Source organism: Apium graveolens, chromosome 9, assembly GCF_009905375.1.
Source record: "Apium graveolens cultivar Ventura chromosome 9, ASM990537v1, whole genome shotgun sequence".
NCBI classification, from domain to species: domain Eukaryota; kingdom Viridiplantae; phylum Streptophyta; class Magnoliopsida; order Apiales; family Apiaceae; genus Apium; species Apium graveolens.
In genome coordinates, this window is record NC_133655.1 from 11,303,540 (window position 1) to 11,331,324 (window position 27,785).

A 27,785-nucleotide genomic window follows, 5' to 3' on the forward strand; every position below is an offset into this window, starting at 1 on the left:
CAAGTAACCTTCTTTTGTAATTTTTAGTTTTCTTGTTTCCAAGTACACTGCAACCTGTTACTTTTTCTTTTCCAAGTAAAATTTAAACGTATGACAGACACAAAACACAGAACTTAGGTACTTGAGTAGCCTTACTTAACACACAACACATACACTTAACAAGTTGGAAGTCGAAGAACACCGGCCATGATCCTTGAAGGCAGCATCTTAGGTACTTGTTCATGACATCTTTAGCTAGTGAGATAACTTTGAGTCCGGGTCAACCCGAGAATGGCAACGTAGTCTGTTGACATGGCAACCACTGAACTATACGAAAACAAAATCAAAATTAGCACATGCTCCCAATCGCCACAGATATAATAACAGTGAACATTATAGAAGTATTTAACAAGAAATGAAGTACATACCAACTTGGTTAACATTGTTAAATTTCATTTCGCAGTCGTAGAAAGATCAAGTCTTATTGTAAAATAGCAAATTTTGGACTCTTTTATGTATTCGACGTGACCATTCATCTGATTTAACATTTTCCTGCAAGTACTCAATCCTAACCCTTCCAGAGTCGCCTGTCCACTCATATGAAGCATCTCTTGAACCACTTCCGGAGGGAGGCCTTCCCCAGAGCATCCAATCCTTCATATATAAAAATACCTCAAGACTTGTAAGATATATAGAAAATGTGACCTCGAACATATGAAACTGCTACTTATATCAAAAAACACATTGTTTGAATTACTTTTTGATTCTCATGTATGTTCTGTTCACCCAACACCAGGCGGTATTTCAGATAGTAAACTCATAACTGTTATTTAAAACAATGAAAACCAGACATTGTTGTCACAGATACAAATTATCGAAAGATGTGGAATTGTGGAAGCATACTTGAACTCAATAGGGATGTTAGAAGCATCATCAGAAATCTGCTGCATAATTGGTTGAAGTCCAAAAACGATCCACCCTTCCTTAGCATAATTTGCCATACTTGACAAAAATGATGTTAACACCCGCTGAATTCTTGCTTGGTCACCAAAAACAGTCAGCCTTTTAATTTCTTCAGGAATGTTATGTATAAGCTGCACATCTCTTTCCTTGAGCAATAACACGACTTGGTTAATAACAGCGTTGATCATATTCCCGAGCAAGAATTCTGCCTTGTCAAAGTTGAAACTAGCACGACAAAAAACAATCATGTAGTTAATAAATGTATAATTTGTAAAAGAGTCTCATATAGTTCATTATATAATGTTATGCATAAATCAAGACTAGAAATCATGGCTCACCCTTGATCAAGGATCTCCGGATCAATATCGGTTATGATCTGTGCAATCTGTTTCACACAAGCACCCCTTGTTTGGAGTAATTGTTTTTGATCGTCAGTTAGTTCACTACCTTCCAAGTTTAAATTAGTGAAGTGTATACCACTTAACGAACGTTTTAGTTCTTCACATATATAAGTCAATTGCTGCATACTTTCCAATTCGAGAGCTTGTTGCCTTTCCAGTTCAAGAACTTGTTGTAAATCAGGACTTGGAATCTGCAAGAAACAGAATGTTCCAGTAATCTGCCCATTTATATTAACTCTCTTTTGTGCACTTAATAGAGCTTGTACAGACTCTCCATTTCGATGAAAGAAGAGAAACGGGGATGCATTTGTATCCTGTCCTGCAATAGCCTTATGGAGGATAATCATCAAATAGGTCATAGCATCTTGGTCTTTTAACTTGCAATAGTTTCCGAAAACCTCTCCCACCAACAACTTTCCCATGACAGTATCTCTGCTCCAACCGGTCACTTTCTCCATAGCATTGTTCCATTCAAAACAATATGTATTTACATCTGACCCAAATATTGGGGGGATAAGAGGATTGGGACTATGTATGATGGCCTTGTAATCACCTTCTAATTTGATATATTTTTCTAAGATATCTTTCTGAAGAGTAACATCCTGGCCAACAAAACATACCCCAATGATATTACCTGTGTTGTCCTTGCTACAAGTAGTATTGACCACAAAATTAACAGTCATCTTATCCTCGTCGACACCAAATTTCCTCATTTTTATTTCCATGTTCTTCTCCTCTTCACCTGCATTATTTAAATTAATATTGTGAATGTCAATTAATTATATGTTAGCTGTAGAAACTACAGTTACGGGTCTACATCAAGTAGATGATGAGTTGAGTTAAGTATCTGCTATTTTCTAAACAAGTATAAATATGCAAAAAAAATCTAGAAATTTATGATAATTTACAGGTTATTCTGTATTATGTTTAGATGCACCATGCACACACTCAAATCATCGTTTAATAGAAATAGAGAGGATACATAGGAACAGTACCTCTGAGTGAGTGAGAAACAAGTTGTGAAACAATCTCTTTTGATTCTTCATGTACAAGTTGATAAACCAAGGACATTCCTCTTGCTTGATCAGCTGGTAAGCCTGTCAACTCAGCAATCTTTGTGTTCCAACCATCGATGTGACCATCAGCATTTACGGCAAATATTGGAGCATTTGCGGTCTCAATAAGCCTAATCATTTCATTAGCAATAGGATTGAGCTCATTTCCACCTTCCAACTCCCCATCTTCAACGCGGGCATGCATAATGGCATTAAAATTGTTAAATGCGACATTAATCAAGAGGTCTCGTAAAACAAGTTGCAAAGAATGAATTGCATCTATTTCCGCATCATCCCAAGGTAAACTCCTAATCTTAACCTTTTCCATAAACACTTTAAAGGAGAAACGCGGATCCATCCTCTGCTCATCGTCTTTGTGATCTGGATGATGTTTTTCACCGGCCCATTTGATTTCCTTAGAACTATTGGATCTAAACCAGAAAACAAAATCGTTTGTTGTAAAACGAGCAACAGCCATGCCACAAATTTCATCACCAAACAAATTTGCCCCCGGATACTTAGCCCAAACCAAACTATCAGTACTAAAACCTGTTATATCTTCATGGCAAGTTGATAACCATTCCACTATATCTTTTATTTGGGCTTCCGTGGGGGTTATTCCTAATAGGTAAAAACGCCCTCCAAAATACAGTGCAGCCCCATCACATTTTACAAGATCCATGATATTTGGGCGTTTAGTTACAATAGCAGTAGGGGAATCACGAACAAGCATACCACATAATAGTGTTTGAGTCCTCAAAATATGTTTTTCTCTAAGTCGTGTTGATAAAAGCATTTCCATATTTAGCTGGAGTCCGAAAACTTGCATTATATATTCACAGGCCTGACGAAGTGGAAATTTGATATATCGAGCAGATTTGTGATGACAAACAACTAGACCCCATAGTCTCTCTTCATCTTCTGTCATATCAGTGCCTTTATCATTATCACGGATGATAACAGCCATCACCAATGTGCCAACCGACCCCATATTGGCCATGAATTGAGAGTGGCAGCCATGAGGAGCCCGCAGCGTTGATCTAACTAAAGACAGCGGTTTATCAAGAGATTCATCCTGTATCACAGGGACAGATGTAGCACTGCAATCCACAATCATCCTAATTCGACTTTTTTGAAACATAAATCTTGCTGCTTGAGGAATGTCAGTGGCTGGATAATGTAAACCCAAATAAGAGTCTAAACCAGGTACCGCACTCTCCGCCACAACCTCACCGTGTTCATCTTCATGGAACTTATAAATCATAACTCGGTCATAACCAGTATACTCCCTCACACAACTAACAACATTATCACACAGAACCTTAATATCCCCTTGCGGGAGTGATTGCAAATGTGAAATTGCCCACATGGCAAGCTTCTGTGACTGCAGAGCCCCTGCAACGAACAAGGAAGGAATTTCTGATTCTATAGGCTCCAAGTCAATAACAATTCCTACATCAACTCGGTGCAAAATTGCATAGAATGGTCTTGCAGAAGCCTTGGAATGAATACGAAGTGGGTTTGAAATGCAAAGTTGGCCAGACCTAATAGTTTTGGCTAGCATGAGAGATTCCGAAGGAACAAAAAGTGTTTTAACATCAACACCCATGAATAAGTTCTGTGGTGTTTCAATACTACTTGGAGTGAACCCCAACATTTCTGGCGCGTTACTACTAAAAGCAATAACACATAAATCTGATTCTTTGACGCAGACTAAACAACCAAAGGGCTGAGTATGACCACCTCGTTGAAGTTGATAAATATAATCTGTTATTTGTGATTCATTAAGGGAACCAGGAGTGTTGGTGATATACGGCAAATAGTTAGAAGAATTGCCGGACTCTTGATGTTGATCGAACACAGTATGAAGACAAGCATCTACATGGTGTTGAGCAGCTGTGTTATCTATTTTATTTGTACAAGAAGACTCACCTTGAACTTGAACTTGAACTTGAGACACTTGAACTGGAATTGGAGACAACCCTTCATTTATGATACTACCTTGTAAATTTGCTGAATCTTTTCTTGAGGCCATTTTGTGAAGTTCTTGAAGTTGTTTAACTGGTTTATAGTTTTTCCCAAGTATGACTAAGCATCCCACCCAGACAACCTTTGATCACAAAGTATGCTAGTTTTTATGTTGTCTTCTGGTTAGAAGAAATTTTTATAGGCTAATACATATTTATTTCCCAATTTCAATATAGCTATATAAACATTTTTTTAACTTTTTCAAAATTGTATATGACTCATGAATAGTAATTAAGAGGTAAATAATTTACAAATTTACAGTTTTACAAAATCAATTAATATAAGTGAAAAGATGTTTTTAAATTAATATTTAATAAACATAAAAATTAGGTTATTGTGGAATTGAAGGGAGTCTATTTTATTAGGCAATTATTTTATGATGCACAAATTTTGTGAAATTAGCACCTGAAATTAAAATTTGATGGCTAAATACACATAACTATACTTGTTTTAAGTGGTATTGATTATTTTTCTTATTTTGAATAAAGTAATAAACAAGTTATTATGCATTTATTAAGTAATAACAAAATTTACCAAAAAAACAAATATTTTCACGTCCAAGGTTGTATTATAACTTCTATAATATATTTATTTAGCAAAAAATACTTCTAAAAACAACATGTATATTTAAAAAAAATTATTTTTACCATAGCATATATGAGCTAGTTGATATTTTTATTAGTACAAAATTTAATAAATTTTATCTAAATAGACTACAGACAGTGATGATTAACTTTTAGGCTTACTCCCAAAATTATTATAAACTTGGTGTTAATTTTCTTCAACAAAAAGTTTAATAATGAGTAGCAAATAATAACAAGCCCTCAATATGGTTCCTGGTGGTTATTTTCTTTTCTTAGATATAAAAAAATTAATTTATAAAATAGTTCCTTTCAATCATCCAACAATGGAAGAAAATTTTGTAAAAGAAATTGTGGGAAAAAAAATTCTCCACCTTAAAATATTTTGGAAACACTGATTACTAAAAAAATGAAAGAAATTCTCCCATTCACAAGACATCATAAAAACATAAAAACAAACTGCTTGACTTCGTGTCACTCTCTGGTAATGTTTTGGTTATGCAAGCCGATCACAAGAGTTCCTAGTATATATCCATTAACTGCAAATGTTATTATTGTTTATTGCCTAGAAGAACATTATTTTCATAGTTATCTTACAAACCTTAACTACAAATAAACAAGCCCCCTGACACTGCACTGCTCAGCTCTTCTTCTTGGATTCAGAGAATTCAAAACAGTCAACACTAGGGACAATGCCTGTGGGGCTTCCAACTTTGCAACTCCCAAAACTTTTCTTGTCAACTTTCTCTACCTCTCTACACTACTCATGTGACTTTACTGATTCATTTGTTCATGAGCTAGCAAATACAAAATACCTTCATTCTTACTATGGGCTGAGCTATGGCTTTATGGTTCAAAAGTAATGATGTTGGTTTGGTACCGTTAAAATGATTTGATTATTTTGGGTTTAAAATACGAGCCCAAAACTGTTTTCCTACTAAAATTTCAAACTATAAATGGTTTTTTGAAACTTGGTAAAGTTTGTGACTGAGCTTCATGTTTGATCATTTTGGACAGTGTTGTGCATTTGATATGAACATAAAAAGAACCACTAATAACCAACAATATACCATTGCCCGGAATTCCACATCCAACACAATTTAAAAGCCTGTATATTTTCTTGTACTTGCATGCAAACGCCATCATACCTGGGTAAGTGTTGTGCTCAATCTTTTTGGGCAACTCTGCACAGAATGTGTGCAGAAAGTATTTTACAGGTAACACAACCGTAGAATGGATGATCAACATCAGTCCGGATGGTTTGACACATCCGTAACATATCAAAAATATTTTATCATCATCTTTCTGATAATTTAACTCATAATAGTCATGAGTTGCAGATGATGTTCATCATGAGCCCAATCATTGATACTATTTGTTGAGCTAGAGATGTTATAATTGATGTTGTATAGAGTACTTATCCCCTTGACCAAATATCTGCATTTGCGACGATAGTAAATTCAATCTAATCGGCTCAGTGTTTTTTTGCAGAGTCTGCAATGCTGGATAAATGCATCTATAGGACAAATCTTAACTATTAGTATCTTCCACTTTGCAAGCATCACACTTAAATGACTGAGGGACGCTGGATTAAGGCTAAATGCATCACACTTAATCGACTAACTTCAACTCCTAAAACTCAACTTATAGCACATATAGTATATGGCCAACACATTGTACAGCCAAAAGACATAATTTAAATCGCCAGAATTGCTTTCATCTCTTTTACGAATCTCACTATATATACAATGCACTGTCAAATGTGACATCTGGTCCTCCTTTAATTTTTTTTTGTATTTATTCCGCTTACAGAACATGTTTCTAAATGGAATAGGTTTCAAATAGTTGAATCTGACTCTTAGAACTAAATTGAAAAAAAAATATAATCTATTCAAAATAGCATAATTTGTATTTATTCATCAAAATCAAAACATTGATAAAATTACTTAACTGTTAAGTGATCATCAATTTACTTTTCTGCTTAATTCAAATTAACCAATAATTTGAAACCAGATAAAACTCATTGTTCAGGATAAGGAGAATCATTTGAATCAGAGTTTAGTCTGGAAGAAAATCATTGTAAAAACAAGTTCTACACATTATCTCAGACAGACCTTTTGAACTTTAATCACAAACTAGCTAGAAAAAGTTAATGCATACCATCAACTTCTCGAAGTATACATTTCTTCTGTTGAATATAGCATTTAAGAATTGATCTCAGTTAATGGAAACCTTTGCCCGGTAGTCCCTCCAGTTACAACTTCTGATATATGTAATTGTTTTACAATATTGCTGGCAGAGTTACTGAGCCCATTATCTGCTAAAATTTCCGGTTGATTTCCTTTCTCTTCCTCGAAATTGTGTGACATGTTTTCCAACTTTGACACTAGTTCAAAATCTTTACGTGAAAACTCATCTACTTGCTCAAGGAATTGATCAAGTTGGGTCAGCAGATCATCTCTATCTGTAGATAATTTCGTGATGTCTTCTACCAAAGCTCCTTTTTGTAATTCAAGATCCTTAACCAGATTCTCCAGATACTTTTGCTCGAATGAAGATTGATATTTAGCTTTTATCAACTCGCAGTTGTTTGCTTGAAGTAAATCTTCAAGTTGCTCTTCTTTTTGTTTCATTTGAAGCAGGTTTTCCTCTTGATTTTCCAGTTTCTCGTGTAAATTCTTGATTTTCATCTTCAATGCGGTAATTATCTTCTCCTTCTCCTCAATCTTCGCTTTCTTCAAGTTCCCTGCCTCATCCAGAGCTTCACTGAGCATATCAACCTTAATCTGATAATCTACTAAATAGACTAAGGTATTAGTGCAGTGTTGCTCTGTCAGTTTAGCCTTTTCTGAGAAATGTTCTACTATCTGGTCTTTATCTTTTATGATACGTAGTAATCTATTTTTCTCTTTCTTAAAGGCTTTCTCTGCATCCGCTTTTGTCTGCACAATTTCCTCTTCTCTTGCATCAAAATTTTGTGTCAAACACATGATCTCATTTTGAAGTTTTTCTATGGTACTGCAATTATCTTCTGCAGTTCGAATGCTGTGTTCTTTCTCTGCCTCCAAGGCCTCCAATGCATCTACTTTGTCTGCATACCTTGATTCTAATGATGCAATTGTTTTCTGCAGAGTGCATATTTGTTCATCTTGCTCTTTTACAGAGCTTTTAAGACTCTTACTTTCTGCACAAGAAGTTTCCTGGCTCTCTCTGAGGCATAACTCTAGGTTTTCCGCCACTGATTTCCACTTCTGCAGCTCAACTTCTACATTACTGGCTTCAGATATTTTCTTAGCCAACTCAGCATTTGCTTTTTCTATAGCACTTAAACTCTCATGATTGTGCATCTTCAATTCACTTTCCATGTTCAGAACTTGTTTTTTCAAGAAATTTTGATTTTCAGATGATTCAGCCAGCATCTTCTTATGCCTTAAAAGTTCTTCCTCCATAAAACTGTACTGCTGCTTCATGCAGTCGTAAGACTTAGCCTTCTCCGCGAGTGCTATTGCTTCCTCATGTTTCTGCTCCAGCTTTTGATAAAGACTATTCAAGGAACTATCCTTCATATCCAGTTGCTTTGTCAAAAGTAAAACCTTTTCTTCACTTTCTTTATTGTGCAACTCCTTTTCAGTTTTTTCATCAACAAGCTTTATGTAAGCTGCAGAATATTCTGACTTCATAATCATCATCACTATAGAATCTTCTTCACTTTGAACCTCCAGCAGGCAATTGCAACCTTCCAGATCATTCTGGAGTTCCTGTAGTTTTTTATCTTTACCCTTCAATTTGGATTTGTAGCCTTCGATAACTTCTGTCAGTTTTTCCATCTGAGTACTGTGCTGGTCTTCCTTCTTTTGGAGGTTCATCGAAGTGTTCTCATGCAGCTGCTCTAAATCCTGAATCTTGTATTCAAGTTTCTTCGCCTTCTCCGCAAGTGATGTTGCTTCCTCATTTTTCTGCTTCAGCTTTTGGTAAAGACTATTCAAGGCACTATCCTTCATCTCCAGTTGCTTTGTCAAAAGTAAAACCTTTTCTTCACTTTCTTTATTGTGCAACTCTATTCCAGTTTTTTCATCAAAGAGCTTTAAGTAAGCTGCAGAATATTCTGACTTCATAATCATCATCACTATAGAAACCTCTTCACTTTGAACCTCCAGCAGACAACTGTAACCTTCCAGATCATTCTGGAGTTCCTGCAGTTTTTTATCTTTACCCTTCAATTTGGATTTGTAGCCTTCGATAACTTCTGTCAGTTTTTCCATCTGAGTACTGTGCTGGTCTTCCTTCTTTTGGAGGTTCATCGAAGTGTTCTCATGCAGCTGCTCTAAATCCTGAATCTTGTATTCAAGTTTCTTCGCCTTCTCCGCAAGTGATGTTGCTTCCTCATTTTTCTGCTTCAGCTTTTGGTAAAGACTATTCAAGGCACTATCCTTCATCTCCAGTTGCTTTGTCAAAAGTAAAACCTTTTCTTCACTTTCTTTATTGTGCAACTCTATTCCAGTTTTTTCATCAAAGAGCTTTAAGTAAGCTGCAGAATATTCTGACTTCATAATCATCATCACTATAGAAACCTCTTCACTTTGAACCTCCAGCAGACAACTGTAACCTTCCAGATCATTCTGGAGTTCCTGCAGTTTTTTATTTTTATTTTTCAGTTTGGATTTGTAGCCATCGACAACTTCTTTCAGTTTTTCCATCTGAGTACTGTGCTGGTCTTCCTTCTTTTGGAGGTTCATCGAAGTGTTCTCATGCAGCAGCTCTAAATCCTGAATCTTGTATTCGAGTTTCTTTAACAACAAGGTCAATTCAGCATTACTGATTTGAGACTCTTTGAAAGATTCTTTCAGTCCTTGCTTCTCTTGCTCAAGTTGTACAATTCTGTGTTCCATCTCTTTGGAATTGATTTCTTTTGTGCCAATTAAATTTCTCAGGTTTGCAATATCTTCATCCCTTTTGAGGGTCAAGTGATCTGAATTTGTTTTTGTCTCGTGGGAACTTGAAAATGCAGACTCAAAATGTGATTTCAATTCAGACACCTCCACTTCTAAAATTTTCCTTCTGCTTTCTTCATGAGATAAGGCTTGGTTGCACATCTTTAACCGAGTCTGAAGTGTTTCTGAAATTCTAGTTTGAGAGTCTAAACTTGTTTGCAGTGAAGAGATTTCTTCAACTAGTGCTGATCTCTCCCTCTTCCAGTCAACCTTACAAGATCTAAACTGTTCTTGAAGCTTTCTGTGAGCATCTTCGAGATGTGCAAACTGCTCATTTTTCCACTTAAGCTTTTCTTCGACAAGTCTATTTTCCTCCTCTAATTTAAGTATCATATCTTCTCTCTGTTTCACTTTTTTTGATTCCATGGCTTCCTGATCTGATTCAGTGAATTTTTTCTGTTTATTGAATAAGAGTCTCTTGAGTCCTTCTAATTCCTCAGTTCTAGACCGATCCTTCAGTTCCAAATCTTGAATCCTTTCTGTTGCTTCATCTAAAGCTGCTACCAACTCTTTGTTTTCTGCTTCTAACTTCAGAAATCTCGCACCATAATCTACACGTAGTTTCTCATTTGCACAATTGAGGTGCCGAAGTAGTGAATCTTTCTCATGGGCTTTTGCTTTGAGGTCCTCATAGAGCTGCTTCAGTTCGGGTATCTCCTCAGATTTGACATGAAGTTCTCGAGCAAGTTCCTCAATTTGCACCATTGCTCCCTGAAGCTTGCTCTTCTGTTCATTATGAGCAGTCCTCAAACTATCAATGAGCTTTGTTTTGGACCGGCATTCCTCTTTGAGCTTTTCAAGTTCTGCTCTCATCCCATCCAGTTCATCGCAAACTCCATTCATTCCCTCTTATTTTTTATATATAATCTTGAACTTCTTCTAAAATACAATAACGATCCAAATGAGCTGAGTAACGTTCAGAAACGACTGCAAGATTACAATTAGGATACAAAAACAAAATACTAACTCTTATCTACAGGCAAAAAAAATTCAAAATTATTCCATGTTAGATACTGATCAACATCAACATAGCCCAGCCCGCCATTATTTCAGTCACCCATCAAATGTTACCTATATATCGTAATGAACTGTGCATTATTTATGACAAGTCTAAAGTAATTGTGGTCACTCAACATGGTTTCTGAAGCATTACAGAGAAAAAAGAACAACTTCTAAAAAACCTATTTTGGCTACCGGGTTATTAACTGGTCCTAAAACAGATACAAAGACAACAAAATGAAGGTAAAGAGAACAATCACAATCTATGGGACCTTAGCACGATTTCAAAATTATACCGAAATTAACACTCATAGAACAAATTGGATCAGCGCCTTATTTTGTTATTAAAAAATCAACAAAAAAATAGGCCCCCTGGCCAGAAAATAAAGCCATGGCCATAACGGAAATAATTATCGTCATAAATATCCCCACTTCTTTTATCAATAGCAAGTAAAGACCCAAAAAATCGAAGATCTGAAGATAGTCAAATGGACAAAGTCTAAATTCCCCACCCCCCAAATACAGTAAAACCTCTATAAATTAATACTATCGGACCCTTAATTTTTATCACTTTAGCGAGATTATTAACTAATCGAGGTTAAATATATACTATCTCTATAATGTTGGGACCAAAATCCTGTATTGAAAATATTAATTTATCGATTATTAGTCCATCAAAATTTCACGGTAACTATAAATACACAAAATATTGTGGTTTTAAAACCTCGCTTCCCTGAAAAAAACTACGTAAATCCCTCTCCGCGCACGCACACAATGCAACAAGCACTGAGTGTGATACAAACACTGTGACTATACAATAAACAATCATACAATTGAATTAATAAATATATCAAAACATAGCTTAAATCCGATACAATTGAATTAGGGTTTAACAAAAAATAGAATAAAATTGGGAAATAAACAAAGAAGCAGATTTAAAAAAAAAACATGTAGAGATGAATATAAATACATGAATTTACTGTAATTACTACTGACCTTGTGGTATTGAGACGGAGGGAGGAGCAGTTTGTTGTGGGGATTGTGATTATTGTTATTAATAGCTTTCGAGATTATGAAGATGTATTGCACCCGTTGCAGGAGGTAAAGAGCTCGACTTGTGACGGAAAGAAAAAGATTATAAAGATGTAGAAATGTAAAGGGGATCGTTTGATTTAAATTTGGTAGGGTGGAATTCAAATATTTGGGGGAGCGGGAGTTTTCGCGTTGTGGCCTGGGGGCAAATTTTATGGTACAAACATTTGGGCCTGTGTGATGGTTTCCGGGCGGATTGGATTTTTAATGGCTTTTTTTGTTTGAATTAAATTATTTTTTTTGAATTCGAGTATTTTTGTGAATTTTCCTTGTGAAGTGCAAGTACACAAGTAATAAATGTTTTCAAAAATTGGTTGAATTATTAATTTTCTTTAGTTTATTAATGAAATATTTGCCTAGTTTTTTTAATGCTTTTTTGCCGAGTTTTTGGTAGAGTACTTAAATTCGATTTGTTTTTCATTTTTATACCACCAGTACATTAAATAACAAAATAGGTATACTGTGGTAAAACGTTGATAAACCAATAATCTCGTCTCATAAATAGTTTTTTATTTCCAAACATAATACACAGTATATTTTAACCTCAATACATGAATACTATCGCTGGATAAATGAATTTTTCAAGTCATGAGTGTATTTATATATTAAGGTTTAACTGTACTTGAATCGAAAACGAATATATAATTTTTATGAAGAAAATCTAAAAAAACTGTTCCATAAGCTCTTTAGGGTCATCTCTTTACCAAAACTCTTCAAAAAAAATGTATATCATTGTTATTTTTTCAAAAGGTACATTATTGTTTACATTTGGGATTATTAATTATAAAGTGTTGTGTTTTGAAAAAAAAGGTGGTGTTGAAAAAAAATGATGTTAAAAAAATTATATGACGTGAAAATTTCGTTGTGCATATATTTGATATAAAATATTAAAAATAATGTTTTAGTTAGATTTTTCAAATTTCAGGGAAACCAGCTTATTCCGTAAATACAAATACACAGAAGCAATTTTTTGGCAAAAAATATATTTTATCAGTTTTCAGTGTTGCTATCTACCGCAGCAATTCTAAATGGGAAAACTGGTTTCTATTTATAACAGTAATACCAAGCAGGAAGACTTGAGATTTATTTATATTCAGCAATACCGTTGCATCTTGCTCACTAATCACATTCAAGTTTCATGCAACTGTGGTTATGTAAACATAGCAGTATCACAAGTTACGATCAGATATCAGAACTCAGATTCTAGCATAAGCACATATCAAATTGTTGTACAAACCAAGACCCATCTTGTTTTAAAGAAAAACATGAGTAGCCCAGAATATTTCATTCCTTAAACATATAGTAGAAAGTATAGAAGTCCAGAAAAGAACAAAAGAATCAGTGAAAAATGTTCGTAACACTGTCATTAACAATAAAAAAAATCTCTTAAATGAAAAACTAACATGACTTTCTCCTGGAAACTTGAACCAGTTTCGGCAAAAGTGGTATCGGCAAAAGTGGTATCCTATGTAGTACCGCCCCATAACAACGTATCACTAGATTTATACAACAGTGTAACAATAATTTTACAACAGTGCACTAATGATTTGCTAATTCAAATAACTATCAAATATATCACCACTGGAATAGAACACAGAAGCTTCTCACATAAAAGTCAAATTTCTAACAAAGGGAAGAAGCACAAACTTTACAAGTTTCTCATACAAAGGCTCGAGAAATTCTAACAAGTAAGGTCTTCGGTTGATGATGATGTGCCACGATATACAGATTGAATTTATAACAAGCAAAGGTATATAGATTAAGCCATCTTCAAGAACTGGACTCAAAGAAGAGATATAAATAAGAATCACTTCAGAGTTCAGATGTTGATCAGACCCCTCCCTCGCAAAACAAAATCCAAGTTCCATCCAGGCCAATGCCCAAATCAACCTCTGAAGTTGTTATAAAACATCCTGATTTCATCTTTATTACATTTGAGGGATAATTACAAAGTCCCGTTGACTCGTACATGAAATGGGGGCCCACGACAGAAGATAGGTTCATCAGGCAATTTACATTTTGCACGGGCCCTAAGAACTTCACTAGCATCATCAATTACAGCAGCAGCTAAGAGCGTGTACTCGCCTGGGACCATATAATAAAGGGAATAGGCATGCTTGATTTCCTGAAGTGGAGGTACCTCCATTTTGACACCATTCAAAGAACCTAAATTTAGAAGGAATTGGATTCATCAATACACTTGTCTGTAGATTGACTATAGTATAAATTCATAGTATTGTTCATCAAGAAACTAGTGTGGATTGTTTATTTATTTTCCCTCCCTTTTTTCCTTATATCAAACGACTGCAGCAACATCACTATTACAAAACCTACAAATACTAAATATATTAACAAAATTTAACAATAATACAAATACTATTCACTAGCTTGTCATTTGAAGCCTAAATTAGTTTGTGACATAATCACACACACGTACAGAACCATATATATGCGATCTATTACTGTATTATATTGACATATGTATGCCTACCTATGATAACAAAAATGTGTGTATCTATATGAGTGTATACATATAAGTGCACATATAGACTAATAAACAAGAATATAGACTACAAACAAAGTAAATTTCTTATGGTTACACTAATATTGTTATATATAAAGAGAGAGACACACACATCTATACTATTATATTAAAAACGAAACAATGAAAGTTTGGTTGGTAGTCGGTCTGGTCACCGTAATTATAGTAATATTTAAAATAAAAAACTTCCATAAATAGATAAATATTTATAACAGAATTATAATATGTCTAAAGGTTTTCGTTAAAACAAAAATAATATATAAAATTCACCCGACTGGAAAAAAATATTATTGATTCAATTATAAATAAAAAATTAATATAGTTAGTTGGATTTGAAGAATCGGGCTAAAATAAAATAATAAATATTACTATAACAAAATAAAAATTTGAAAGAAAATTTGTGAGGTCGATATAATGTCATCAAACTAAAACAAAATAATAAATATTATCCATTTGCTCTAAAATAAAATAATAATCACCCCGGGCTATAATAAAATTAAACAAAGTAGTAAGTATAATTGGCTGAATTTGGTTGATATAACAGGCTTCAAGCTAACATAAATTTTTTGCCATTGACATAAAATTTTACTATTGATTCGAGTTTATACATATTAAACTAACATAAATCTGAATGTAGTTAGTTGGATTTGGTCGGTTAACATACTAATGGCAATTCGTATACTATTGATCTCAGCTAAAATTTACCTTTTAATTAAATATAATAATTTTTCGTAAACACACCTATAAATATCAATAAAAATATAGATTTCAATTATTACATTACTCTTTAAAACTGTAGTATCACTAACTTATACACCTATGTATATATTAATAAGTATTATCAAATCATATTATGAAAATTTCAAATAAATAAGTTTCATAATTTAAAATTTTTACTTCAAATTAAATTCAAAAAAAATATGTAATATTAAAAATAATCCGTGCATAGCGCGAGTTTTAGGCTAGTCTAAATATAAGCCTAATTAGTGAAAAAAAAATCATATAAACTTATACATGTACAAATTTCCTCATAAGTGAAAGTACTACTATTGACTATTGTGACTAAACAGCCGGTAAAACACACACAAGTCTATGTGTATCTATGTAAGTCAATATAGGTTTATACACTACAAAGTACAAACCTATACCTGTTTATATATAAGTGTATGCATATATACATATTAACTTTATGTGCATGTATGCATCCCCATGCCCATCTATACATGCAAACTTAAGTGTACACTAACAGTAATTGAGATGGTTGAACTCCTTGAGCTTGAAGTCCTTTTTAAAAAAATTATTTTGCATCTAAATTCTAGAAGAAAAAACAAAAAAAAATGTTTAAAGGTATTTTAAAAACACATTTTATACAAAATAAAGGTAAAACCAATTTTAAACCATAACCATATGAATTAAATCAGCCCATATTTCTGAAAAAATTGGTTTTTCCATATGATTTTGGTTCTAACATAACAAAAGAAATTCACAAAATCCAAATTAGACCAATCACACATGTTGTTGTTCCTGTCTGATTAGAGAGAGTTGTGTCAGACTGACAACAAATTAATATTGGAGGAAAACTTTATTCAAAAAAAAATATATATATATATATATATATATATATTGAAGGAAAACCCAACTAAGTTCAGGTAATTTTAAGAAAATATCCAACACAACAGAACTAGATACAAACGATACCATCCCCAATCAGTGTCATCGATAAGAAATAGCAAAGTTTAAAAATTAGAAGTGCATGCCCAGTTTTGTATTACCATTTCAAAACCTTCAAAACTAAAAGTAAAAATCTTTTTAATGGATGTTTGACCCGGTAATTTAAATTTGAATCTAGCAATTCCTATTTATTTTATCTTTTTCACAAAAAAAAAAAAAACAAATTTTCAGATCTAATCTGCACAAAACAGATATTTGTTTTGGGTATGTAATATCTCGTTATCTGGCTAAGATAAGACACACGCAACATTTACCCCAACCAGCTTCTTTCCTCAACTAGGCATCATATCTTGACAGCTATTAATTAAAGACAATAATGGCCATGTACAGCAACACCAGGAGACAGAGTATAAAGGATGGTTAAAAATACAAGATACACTAGGCTATAGTTAAATTTGCCTTCTACATGTAATGTAAATTTACATGTACACCAGCAGTAATACACAGTCATGACTTCTTATTAATTATCATTCTTTTGAGGTTTATGTTCTAGTTGTATGAGGTTTATGTTCTAGTTGGTAGGTGCAAGTTAAATCAGATGAAATAATTAACTACCTAGAAAGTATACTTATCCAAATTTAAACATAAATCTGGACCATACAGAAAATGCATAGATATACCCACAAATATGCTACTTAGACAAAAAAAAGGTTAAGTAGACTCTGACCTGCCCATAGAACTGTGGCCTTGTTGCCTTCAAGACAATTCTCTCCAGCTACATCTCTGCATGTAATACTAAGACTTAATTTGATTGTATCCTTTGTGTTATTGCGAACAAGAACTTCCATAGGAGTCATGTCATTTGCCACTATAGAACCTTTAAAGGAAGAAGAGTTGTTTTGAACGTCAGAATCTTCAGAAGAATTGAGGCTTGTAATAACTTCTGTAGTACTTTTGGCAATCCTAAAGCCAAAGGTCAGTGGATCTGGTAGCAGTACATCCATTACAGATGATTGAAGGGCTGCCTGTATTGTGTCCTTGATATTTAATTCCCCAGAGCTATTGCGTCCAGATTGCCACCTTACCTTGATTCTTGATATCAGGTTCTTGATAGAAGCATTCAGTTCGGCTTTCATATTCTTCTCTGAGAAGTTTGGGCTTTTGCTGCTGGGAGGAGCATTGGGCGAATAATCTTTTATTAAAAAGGAACCATCTAGAATTGGTAGTTTGAAATGTTCCAGAGGTATCAATACACGTGCAGTGTAATCTCGGTCAATTCTTGTTTTAGGATAATCATACTCCGCAATATCACCATCATCCAAATCAGTGTTCTTATCATTACAGTTCTCTAGCTGGACGGACACTCCAATCTCAAAGACCACGTCAGTTGGATTAGACAACTCAAGTTCAAGAAAGCGTAGACCCCAGCTTCCTCTGTAAGGATCAATTTTCACCAATTTATCATTCTTACTCTCAGAACGGTCGACTACCTCGGTCAAGCCACCATCCATCTGAGCTACATGGGAAGAGTTATCACCAACATGTGCAGGAATTTCCATGGCAAGCAAACCAGCTTTTACAAAAGATAAGCCCTGCAACACACAGATGTTTAATGGGGTCACCAGGCGACGCCCATATGCAGATGATTCCCCAGGGTTGAGTAATCCTGCAAAAAAGATCTGGAGATTAGTAAAACTCTCAATATATTGAAACTTAATAACGACACATTTTCACTTTCAGTTAGATATCTCCATCACATAAGTGCAAAAGAATCCCAGTGAATGTAGAGTCCCAACAATCTGGCCTAGGTCACGGCGTCAATTCAAATATAGCAATGCTTAAATGATCAAGATAAAAGTTATCTAGGCTACACTAGTGCTAGCCGAATGTAAATAACACATCTCTCAAGTGATGTTATGTAAAGGGAAAAGGAAAGAGAAAGGTACCCACTTATTTCTCTCAAAAGGATGGTAGGATGTACACAGCCTTACCCTAACTCGAGATTAAAGAGGCTGTTTCCAGAAAATGAACCCCGGCATGACGGATAAGAGAGTCAAATCCATGACCATTTGGTCATGAATTGGGCACCTCTAATCCCATCTGGCCAACTTGTGTGAGTGCAAGGATTTTTTTTAATTAAATTTCAATTTAATATTTGTACAAACATAGTGTATTATATAATCATATTACTTTTTTATATTTATTAAAACATATGTATACATATGTATATATAAATTTTATAAATATAATTTTTATTGAAGTTGAGAAGGTTTGAACCCCAGACCTTTCTTAACACGAAATATGGGTAATCCAAAAGTGGTAGGTCTAACGGTCCTTATGATTTTGGTATTAGTACATATGACTAAAGATTCACCTTATGCCTATTACACATAGGATCTAACTTTAAAAATACGATACGAAATAGATCGAGGAAGATTGTAAAAGGTACATGAGTGCAAGGTACTAGCTATCATACCCTTGTACATATGAAAATATCATAGTAATACTGCATTCCTATTAGTAGCTGTGATGAATTAATGATAATAAAAAAACCCTAAACATCTTTTTGGGGCCTTCAAAACTGGCATTAGAGATAATTTTCAGATATTTGTTTCTAAGATTATACCAGAATGACAAATACTAGTAATGATATATCCTGCACATATATGTGATAGTTACCAGCATAATGGATCGTCAACAAAGGGCTGCTTCCATCCTTTGCTTGCCTTACTAGATTTCCATGAGAGTTCCTGTTTAAATTATCAAGATCCACCGAACTAAGCTGCCATGCTTTTAGTGTTACTGGTATGGTCACTTCTGCACCGGGTTTTAGAGGAAGCGCGGACTTTAAAGCTTCATAAGCAATTGATATGACAGAATCTTGATTTTTTCCTGATAATGATATATGTGCCTGCTCAACTGATACTGTGCCTGCATTAGCCACACTGATCCATATTTCACGTATCTCACCTTCGTATAAAATTACAGCACCATCACCACCTACCACATGAGATACTAGCAATGGTAGAGGGGGCACCACAGTAATAAATGGAACAGATACATTTTTCAACTTTCCAGATCCGCAGCAACGGAAAGGATCAGAAAGTACAAGGCCTTGTGCTGCTCCTAAAAGCAGGTTATCAACATCTTTAAAAAAATGTTCGGTAATAACACCAAAGCAATGAACTATGCATCCAGGAATTTTTACTTGTCCCACTTTGGTTGGAATTCCTGATAGCATGATCACTTTCGAGGAATTAGGAGGAAGATCTACACTGATAGGAAAAGCATCGAAATTGCTAGAATGCACTGAAAGATATATACTATCAACAATGAGATTAAAACCGCAAGGATTTGCCAATTCCACCAAGACGTGCACTGGTTCCCCAATAATCCATATTAGCTCCTGCTTACAATTATTAGTTGACTCTCCTTTGCTAAATGGTGTATAAATGAAAGGTCCAGACGGAGCAGATCCCGCCCACCAATCCTCTCTAGCTGGATTGCGTTTGATAATGTCAATCTGCGAGTTATGAAGAGGAAAAGAATGCAACCTGGAAACATTTGCAAACATGGAAATATAGTCACGTATCACATGAAGTTTATGTTTAGCATTATGCAAATTAATTAATCATGTAACTTATGTCCTCTTGGCAACAGATATGTGAAGCATCAAAATTATTAAGATAATTATTTTGGCATGTTGAAAAATTGGAAAAATGTTTAACATTTAGATATGTATACATGAAACTAATATGGAAATTACTGCGATATAGCCCCCAATGTCTACAAAACTGGACAATTTAATCCTTTCGGCAGAAAATTATATCCTAATTGTATCAATGGCTCTCAAGCCCAGATGATAAAAAAAATCCCTTCATTACCTACTTCTTCTAAATTAATCTCTCAACTTAGATCTTGAAGGCAGACACGAAAATGTGATGAATTGCACTGCGCAGAAACAACTAGGTATGTATCAACAACTAATTTCATTTTCATATAGGAAATCTTCACATAATCTTATCAACAATTCATCCTTCCCAATAATGCTGAATCTAACATGTTGCAGCAGAGATTGGGCAGCCGGAACTCTAGAGTTGCCTGCCTGAGCCCACTGATCTGGGGCCCTAGACAAATTAGAGGCAACCATGAAATAGAACTACTACAAGTACAAGTACTGTACAGTGTGCATGATTCTTAATATTTACTTAAAAATCCTTCTTGTTGCTTTGTTGGTTTGAACGAGTGGATGCACATCTATAGATACATATACTTCAAAAACTGCTCATGATTATAATTAGATTTTCATTTATTCAAAAAAAAACAAAAAAAAAAGATATTCATTTGTTCCTAACATTTAGAGCCTTACTGATGAAAGGACTGTCTGCCACTATGACTTCAGAACCAAAATAATGAATATAATAATGGACAATTTTTAACTCAAAGTACAATCGTCTTTTCTTTTCTGCTTTCCTCCTATTTTATAGTCATATACTTGTACTGTTTTTATAAGAAATCTGATGGTGGGGATCTGCATCCCTCTAAAGTCTAAACGCTTCGCTGGAATCTCAGTTTAAAACGTAGTATAACTTTTAAGTGGAAATTCGATACAAAACAATAACACGTCATGATACAGCACAGTAAGAAGTCTGATATCTAGTAAACAGTTTCATTTCATTAATGGGGTCGATTATTGTTCTAGGAAAAAGTAGTGGGTTGAATACGTAGTATTTTAAAGGAAATGACACAATTATACGAAAAACAATAATGAAACAAGCTAAACGCCAGGAAGAGTAATCTTGATGAGAAAAAGTGTTTCATTCTGAATCATCACTGATAACGTTTTGAGATAAAGATCCATAAATTATTTAACAAACAGAAGTGTCCAGTGTAAATATGCAGACATTTGTATATACAAATATGCCCATGAAGGAAACAATAGAAATGCCAAATTGAACCTTATAGTAAATTGTAAATTACAGCCTATACCTTATAAAGGGCAATGCGGGGTCAGCGCAGCGAGTTCCGGAAGGAAGCCTCTCAGCAGAATTTGCAAGAGCGCTAGCAAGACCATTTTGTCCAGCAGGAGTGATTAAAGGATAATAAGATCTAAGTAGACGAGCTGCCGCACTCCAACCAGTGAGTGGATCTCCCGCACGAACAGCAGAAAGAAGTATCTCTCTTAGCACAACCATCTGCAAGGTGCTCCATTGGGACTCGAATAATGAGACTACCAAATGATGATGCATTTTGCTATTGTCAGCCTGGTCTGAATCAATTTCCTTAAAAACACCAAATTTCAAAAATAAATTATAATGGCTTGAAGTGTCCGTCAAACTGACAGACAGAAAGAAAGATATACTACTCTCACGTGATACAAAAAGGAAACCTACAATACCCACCCTGTCAGGAACTGAGGTTTCTGACTTGTATTTTCTGAAGTTTTATATTGTTTTGGGTGTTTCTGATTATAGAGAACAGGAAAACAGGTAGCAATCTAAGAAATTTAAGCTAAAATGTAAGAAATTAGCAGTAGTATGATAGTTTCTAGAGAGAGAGAAACCCTAGAGAGATGCAGAAATCAGTTATAGAGAGAGAAAGTACAGAAATTAGAAAGAGAAAGGATTGGTGGAAAACATTTCCATTTTCTGATAGATTCAATATAACTGAATTACGAATTCTCCATACTATTTATACTACTCAGGTCATACAGAAAGACCATAGTACCCTTAGTAACAGTTACTACTACTACTACTAGTATCAATTACTAATTATAATAATAATAATAATATGCATAACTGTCTATTCCTGACACCCCCTCCAATATAATCAGTGTTACAATTTTTGTAAATATCATACTACCAACTACATAACCCACCAACTACAGGGTATATTCTCCAACCAATGCTGTCTATCCTAGATCCCGGGACATGTGTTAAAAATGATATCAAATTAATAGATTGAACAAATTATCTTCAATGGTTATCACTTGTGTTCGGTATCTATGGTGGCCTCTTAGGATTTCATCACTAGTTCAGTAGCTTATGGCATGGGTAATAGTAACGCAATGACTAAAAGACATACTCTGTGGACTAATAATATGACATAACGATGGTTTCTCCTGCAGTGCTATGAGTGTCTGGGGAATGGCCACCAATGACACTGAACAAAAGATAAATTGACAACAGCTGTCTGGAAGCAGCAGAGACACAACACAAATCAAACCTTACATTAACTACAGTGTGTCTTATAGCAAAGTAAAAGTAATTAACCCCTGAAACCCTACTATTGTTGCACATCCAAGTATCAAATGAACCCGCATGTAATTAGAAAATACATGATTAAAAATCTATTTGTGTGATTTTTTCAGTTCATCATGTTATGTTACTACTCGAGCAGAAGTAATTTTGTTAATTTTTAATTATTTTTTTGTCAAAGATATATAAGAAGCATTTGGTAATTTTCCCCAACACCTACTTTTCAGAAGAAGTCATTGGATACTAGATTTCAAGTATTTAGGAAAGGATTTAACTCCATTGAATTTCTGTTAATAACTAAGTTCTGTTGGGTTGTCAAAATGGTCATATTGCATCGTGCTTGCTCTACTGTTCTATGAGATACATGGCCCAAGTGCAAATAATCTATCGATTTTGCTAGATAACCATGCCACATTTATATAAACGAGTACCACCTTCAGAATTTATTCCTGAATTTCAGAAATAAGAGAAGTGATAACTAATAAATAACATGTCCTCCCATAAGGGTTGGACCCCACCCTTCACTGCGGAGTGTATATGTGGATATTATAATTTACCGGAGTTTCTACTGATGAGCTTCATGTCAAGCAAAAGTTGTCCTTCAAAACTTTGTATTACACTCGTGATAATTGATAAATAATTCAAAAATGTAACATCACATAGCAGGACACTGAATATTCACCGCAGCCTCTAATCCTAAATAAAATAAATAAATTGATGCAGTAACAAACAGGCCAAGGCACACAAGTAATATAAAACTCACAGATTGGGGACGATTTTTTGCTATAGAAGCTCTACTTTGAACACGATATGATTTGGTAGTCATTGCCAACACTTGCATAGCACTAGTAGCAGCTAAACGATTTTCTTGCTGCATGTATAGCTGGGCCACCTGCCTTGAAAAAAATGCAGCTTTCCGGTGATAACCTATAGTTCCAAATAAACGAGCTATTTCAATGTATAATATAAGTCTATCGCTGGCGTCGATTAATGATTTGCCACCATCAGCAGCAGCAGTCAGCAACTCAACAACCTCTTTGGCCTGCACTCTTCTGTAAGGACCATAAAAAGTCACAAAAGAAATTCAGAAGATGTATGCTCTTAGTTGAGGAACCCATTTTGAAATTCGCCAATGTATAGTTTAAAATCAGATAATCAAAAATCACATCCATTGAAACAAAACCCGGCAATCTTGGCTAACAGACAACAGTGGCTTTTGATAATACCATGAAATAATAGGAATTGTATAGACTGTAATTAATGTAACAATATCGTGCTCTCTATCCAGAGACTTCATGTTAACTGGTGTCGAAGAAATAACTTCCTGTAACAAGGTCATGATAAATATAAATTCTATATATCGGGAGAGGAGAGTAATGAACAAAAGTAGTCGAAGGTAGAATTATATAAAAATACAATTTCGTGAAATCATTATGTAGAATTAACAGGGACCACAAAAAGGTTTTAGAATAACTAGTCAACAATATGTATATATAATCTGATTTGCTGTAGGCCTGTATCGACAGCATTCAAAGGACATGATCTTCCCATCTAGAGTTGTAAGCTGAACCAAGCTTGAGCTTTTGATCACTAGTCGAATCGTGCCTAAGATCAAACGAGCCAAAAGGGAAAGCCTGAACCTGGCTTTAAAAGTAATTAGTACTGAGGTTGAGCGTTTAGCCTAGTTGTGAGACACTCGCACTCCTCTCCGATCACCAAGGCCATGGTTCAATCCCTTGCTCTCCCCTCCACTTACATAACTATATAATCATCCGAAAACCTAAAAAGGGAAGATAGCTTATAACCTAAAACAAGTCTAGAAGAAGTTTATTTCCGTTCGTTAAGTTTGAACATATGGCTTCTAGTTTAAATTTTGTATAGTAATGAGGTACTTTCAGTGATTTATTTTTTGTTTGTAGTTTGGCTTGGAAAGAGGATTATTACCCTCAGGGCCTCACCACAAGCATCTTCTTGTATCTTTTTTCTACAACTTGCAAGGTGTACTTTGGATAAAAGTATCTGAAGACATGATAACTCTAAGGTAAAAAAGAACTTTATAATTTATGTAATACAGAAATTTTAACATGTCTACCTGCTAAGAAACCTTGCCAGTTTTAAGGTGGCCTCAAGTTCAAAGCTTAGGGGAGACACTCTGCAGCAAAATCACCAAAAAAAAAACAACCATCAAAGAATTTTCAAGTGTAATGGAAACATGTAGTAGATTTTCATTGAACAGTTGGAAGCTTCAGATATAAGCTCTGAAATGGCAAAAAAAACATTAAACATATGTACCTTTGAGCGTTTTCTTGAATAAATGACTTCCTGTAGTGCAAGATGACACTATTGTATCGATACCGGACCTCATCCTCTACAGCAGAATCCTGTTGTCCCATTCTATCTATCTGCGAGTGATACGCGCAAGGTAAATGCATGAACTTGTGATTTATTCATAATCTAAAAGTTCAAGCGATTTCCAAATATTGTAATGTAACGAATCACACATCATAAACATTTAAATTCATATCCAAATATAATGCATGTACTTTGTAAATATCCTCAATTACCAACTGGAATATACAATATAGTAAAAACATCATATAGCAACTTCAAAACAAGTACTTTGTATAAGATGTATCTTTAGCACTTCCAAGATACACACAGAAAACAAATGTAGATGGACCCCCTATATACCATATACATTTCAAATAAGCATATAGATGCAAGGATGCATTTAGGAACATGCACGGAGCCACTGATAACATAGAAATATTGCTAATAATCCTGCACAGGTTCTCAGTCATGCCTAATGTGCAGCACCACACAAAATTTACATGTATACAAAATATAACAACATCATAGAATAAGATGATCCATATCCAATCCTATTTATAGATTGAAATCTTGATTTTATATAGAGGATGCTTACCAACAATGCACAAACACTACCCTCTAGGGCGCCCGCATACCAAAAATAATCCCCAGTCAACCTGGCAAGTTCCAAGGAAGTAGAATAATGGGCATTGGCATCAACAGGTGATCCTGACAATAGACAATAATCTCCTATTGTTTTTTGTGCACGGCCAAGTCTCCGTTTCTTTGCCTTGATTACCTGCATTATGACCATGTCAGACATTTCTAACAAAAACATGCAGTATCTGGAAAGTCACTGCTTGAGATTTATGAGAAGTGATAAAACAGCTTGAGATTTATGAGAAGTGATAAAACAAACAAATACAAAATCAAAGCTTCAGGAGACCTAAAATATAAACCTCCTCTGAACCGAGACTGGCTTGGGAATCTAAAGGTGTCTTCAAAATTGTTCCACCAGATTCTGCTTTAAGGACATAGTCCTCAAATCCCATCAACAAAGAAGCAGCAATATCTTGCACAATCGTTTGTAAGTGAAATTCCAGAGTCTGTCGATCAGCTGGTGGAAACATGATCAAGCTACCTACTTTTTTACTGTCGTGCTCCAGCTGCTCAAAATTAAGCAATGTATTGAGAACTGAATAGTAGAATATGAAGTAATGGAATTGAACTGCATAAGAATAGTTCAATTTATAATATAATTATACTACAGAATCATCAGACTGTCATTTTTTTAGTTGGTTAAGCCCTGATTCTTTGATGGCACGGGAACTATTAACGTAGATTAACTATAGCCGCCAAATTTTGAAATTAACAAAATAGCAACAGTGTGCCTAAAAAATCCTAATTTACATAATCTGGTTATCAACTAACATTATTTAGGCAATGTTAGAACTAAAACATGTCAAAATCTGTGCAGATGCACCCTTGCACATCCAAATAAGGACATGATAATGATTTCAAAACAATAATTAAACAATTTAGAACTGCTGCACTGTCGCACACCAAAAAAATAAGGTCATAACAATGCTCTCAAAACAATTTTTGATTAATAACCTAGAAATTAGAATAATATCAATGTACCAACCCTAGAACTTCAACCTTATAAACTGAAGAAAGCATCAATCAGCCGATCTTCGAACTAAAACCTATTAAATTTTTTACCGCTACACCCTTGCACATTAACATTAAGTAATAAACCCTTAAAATTGCTCTCGAAAAAAATAACCTAGAAATTGAATAGCATCAATCTACGAAACGGAAACCTATCAAATTACACACAAATGCACCATTTCACACCAGAACAAGTTCCTAGAAATTGAATAACATCAATCAAACCTATCATATTATGCACAAATGCAGCATTCCACGCCAAAACAAGTTCAAAACTACACATTCAACATAAACACCAATAAATAAACCCTAGAAACTAAAATAGCATCAATCTACAAAACCTATTAAATTACGCACAAATGCACCATTCCACACCAGAACAACTTCACAACAACACATTCAACACAAACGCCAACAAACAAACCCTAGAAACACAAAACCATCACCTGCGAATCAGCAGGACAAAACGCGAAACAGCGATGCACAATCGAAGCAGCATACGCCTTACACGCAACCTGGAACTGCTCGACAACCGAATCGAGATCAGGCGAAGACGGACAATGACAAATGCCGATAACCGCGTGAATTTTCCGATTCGATTGAAAATCCTCCCACGGACTAGGCGGAGATCCACCGATCATGAACTTGAATCGGAGACTACCGGATTCCCACGGTTGATGAGAAAAAGGAGATTTTTGATGCTCGGTGTAGAATGAATTGATTGTAGAGAGATCGATCTTGTGGTGGCGATCGAGCATAGAGACGTAATCGCGGAATTGAGATGGTGTGATTTCGCCGATTGGGAGTACGGCGATTCGGATCATACAGCTTGTCTCGATGCTCACGTCTGGTTCCATTTTAGTCTAATATCTCTCCGTCTCTATCGAATCTCTCTCGCTCTCTCTCTCTCTCTCGAATCTCTCTCGTCTCTCTCTGTGAGGTGTGGGAGTTATTGCTCTATTGCTACTGGAAAGTGTTCCGGAAATGGCATCAACAACGCGCGCGTGTAATAGTGTATTCTTTTTTACATTCGAGTTTTTTGTTTTTGAATTTTGTGTTGCAAATATGCACCCGTAATTTACTTATACTTAATTTTTGGGTTGCAAATATCAAAGTTTGTCATTTAATCATTTAACCATTAAAATCAAAATAAATATTAAACAAATAACTCTAAATACACGGCGAAAACTAAAATTTATTTTTATGGTGTTCTCTGTACTTTTATTTAATAGTACTACAACCAAA

General features: G+C 34.7%; 3 protein-coding genes and 1 long non-coding RNA gene across 8 annotated transcripts; all 4 read right to left on the reverse strand.

The window, feature by feature from the left end:
- Positions 1–8: 8 nt before the first annotated feature.
- On the reverse strand, positions 9–4,497 carry LOC141686927 (phytochrome B-like). 2 transcript variants are annotated; one of them, XM_074492039.1, is made up of 5 exons: positions 2,339–4,497; positions 1,281–2,085; positions 883–1,167; positions 408–633; positions 9–301 (listed from the first exon to the last, which is right to left on the reverse strand). In XM_074492039.1, exons 1-4 carry the CDS (start codon positions 4,431–4,433, stop codon positions 432–434), a joined length of 3,387 nt encoding a protein of 1,128 aa, XP_074348140.1. In that variant the 5' UTR covers positions 4,434–4,497; the 3' UTR covers positions 9–301; positions 408–431. The 2 variants fall into 2 exon arrangements, with proteins under 2 accessions (XP_074348140.1, XP_074348139.1); XM_074492038.1 differs by having other exon boundaries at positions 9–306.
- Positions 4,498–6,990: 2,493 nt separating this feature from the next.
- LOC141687365 (uncharacterized) lies at positions 6,991–12,158 on the reverse strand. Of its 4 annotated transcripts, none has more exons than XM_074492610.1 (2): positions 11,994–12,158; positions 6,991–10,874 (listed from the first exon to the last, which is right to left on the reverse strand). In XM_074492610.1, exon 2 carries the CDS (start codon positions 10,839–10,841, stop codon positions 7,212–7,214), a length of 3,630 nt encoding a protein of 1,209 aa, XP_074348711.1. In that variant the 5' UTR covers positions 10,842–10,874; positions 11,994–12,158; the 3' UTR covers positions 6,991–7,211. The 4 variants fall into 4 exon arrangements, with proteins under 4 accessions (XP_074348711.1, XP_074348708.1, XP_074348710.1 ...); XM_074492607.1 differs by having other exon boundaries at positions 6,991–10,877; XM_074492609.1 differs by having other exon boundaries at positions 6,991–10,904.
- Positions 12,159–13,426: 1,268 nt separating this feature from the next.
- On the reverse strand, positions 13,427–27,566 carry LOC141687279 (trafficking protein particle complex II-specific subunit 120 homolog). The gene is made up of 10 exons (XM_074492494.1): positions 26,987–27,566; positions 25,829–26,035; positions 25,486–25,668; positions 24,852–24,961; positions 24,652–24,711; positions 23,323–23,611; positions 21,292–21,584; positions 18,982–19,856; positions 17,030–17,968; positions 13,427–14,255 (listed from the first exon to the last, which is right to left on the reverse strand). The coding sequence occupies exons 1-10, from the start codon at positions 27,395–27,397 to the stop codon at positions 14,035–14,037; spliced, it is 3,588 nt and encodes a 1,195-aa protein (XP_074348595.1). The 5' UTR covers positions 27,398–27,566; the 3' UTR covers positions 13,427–14,034.
- On the reverse strand, positions 23,950–24,642 carry LOC141687280 (uncharacterized). The gene is made up of 2 exons (XR_012560982.1): positions 24,504–24,642; positions 23,950–24,339 (listed from the first exon to the last, which is right to left on the reverse strand). It is a non-coding gene; the product is annotated as an uncharacterized LOC141687280 (long non-coding RNA).
- Positions 27,567–27,785: the final 219 nt, after the last annotated feature.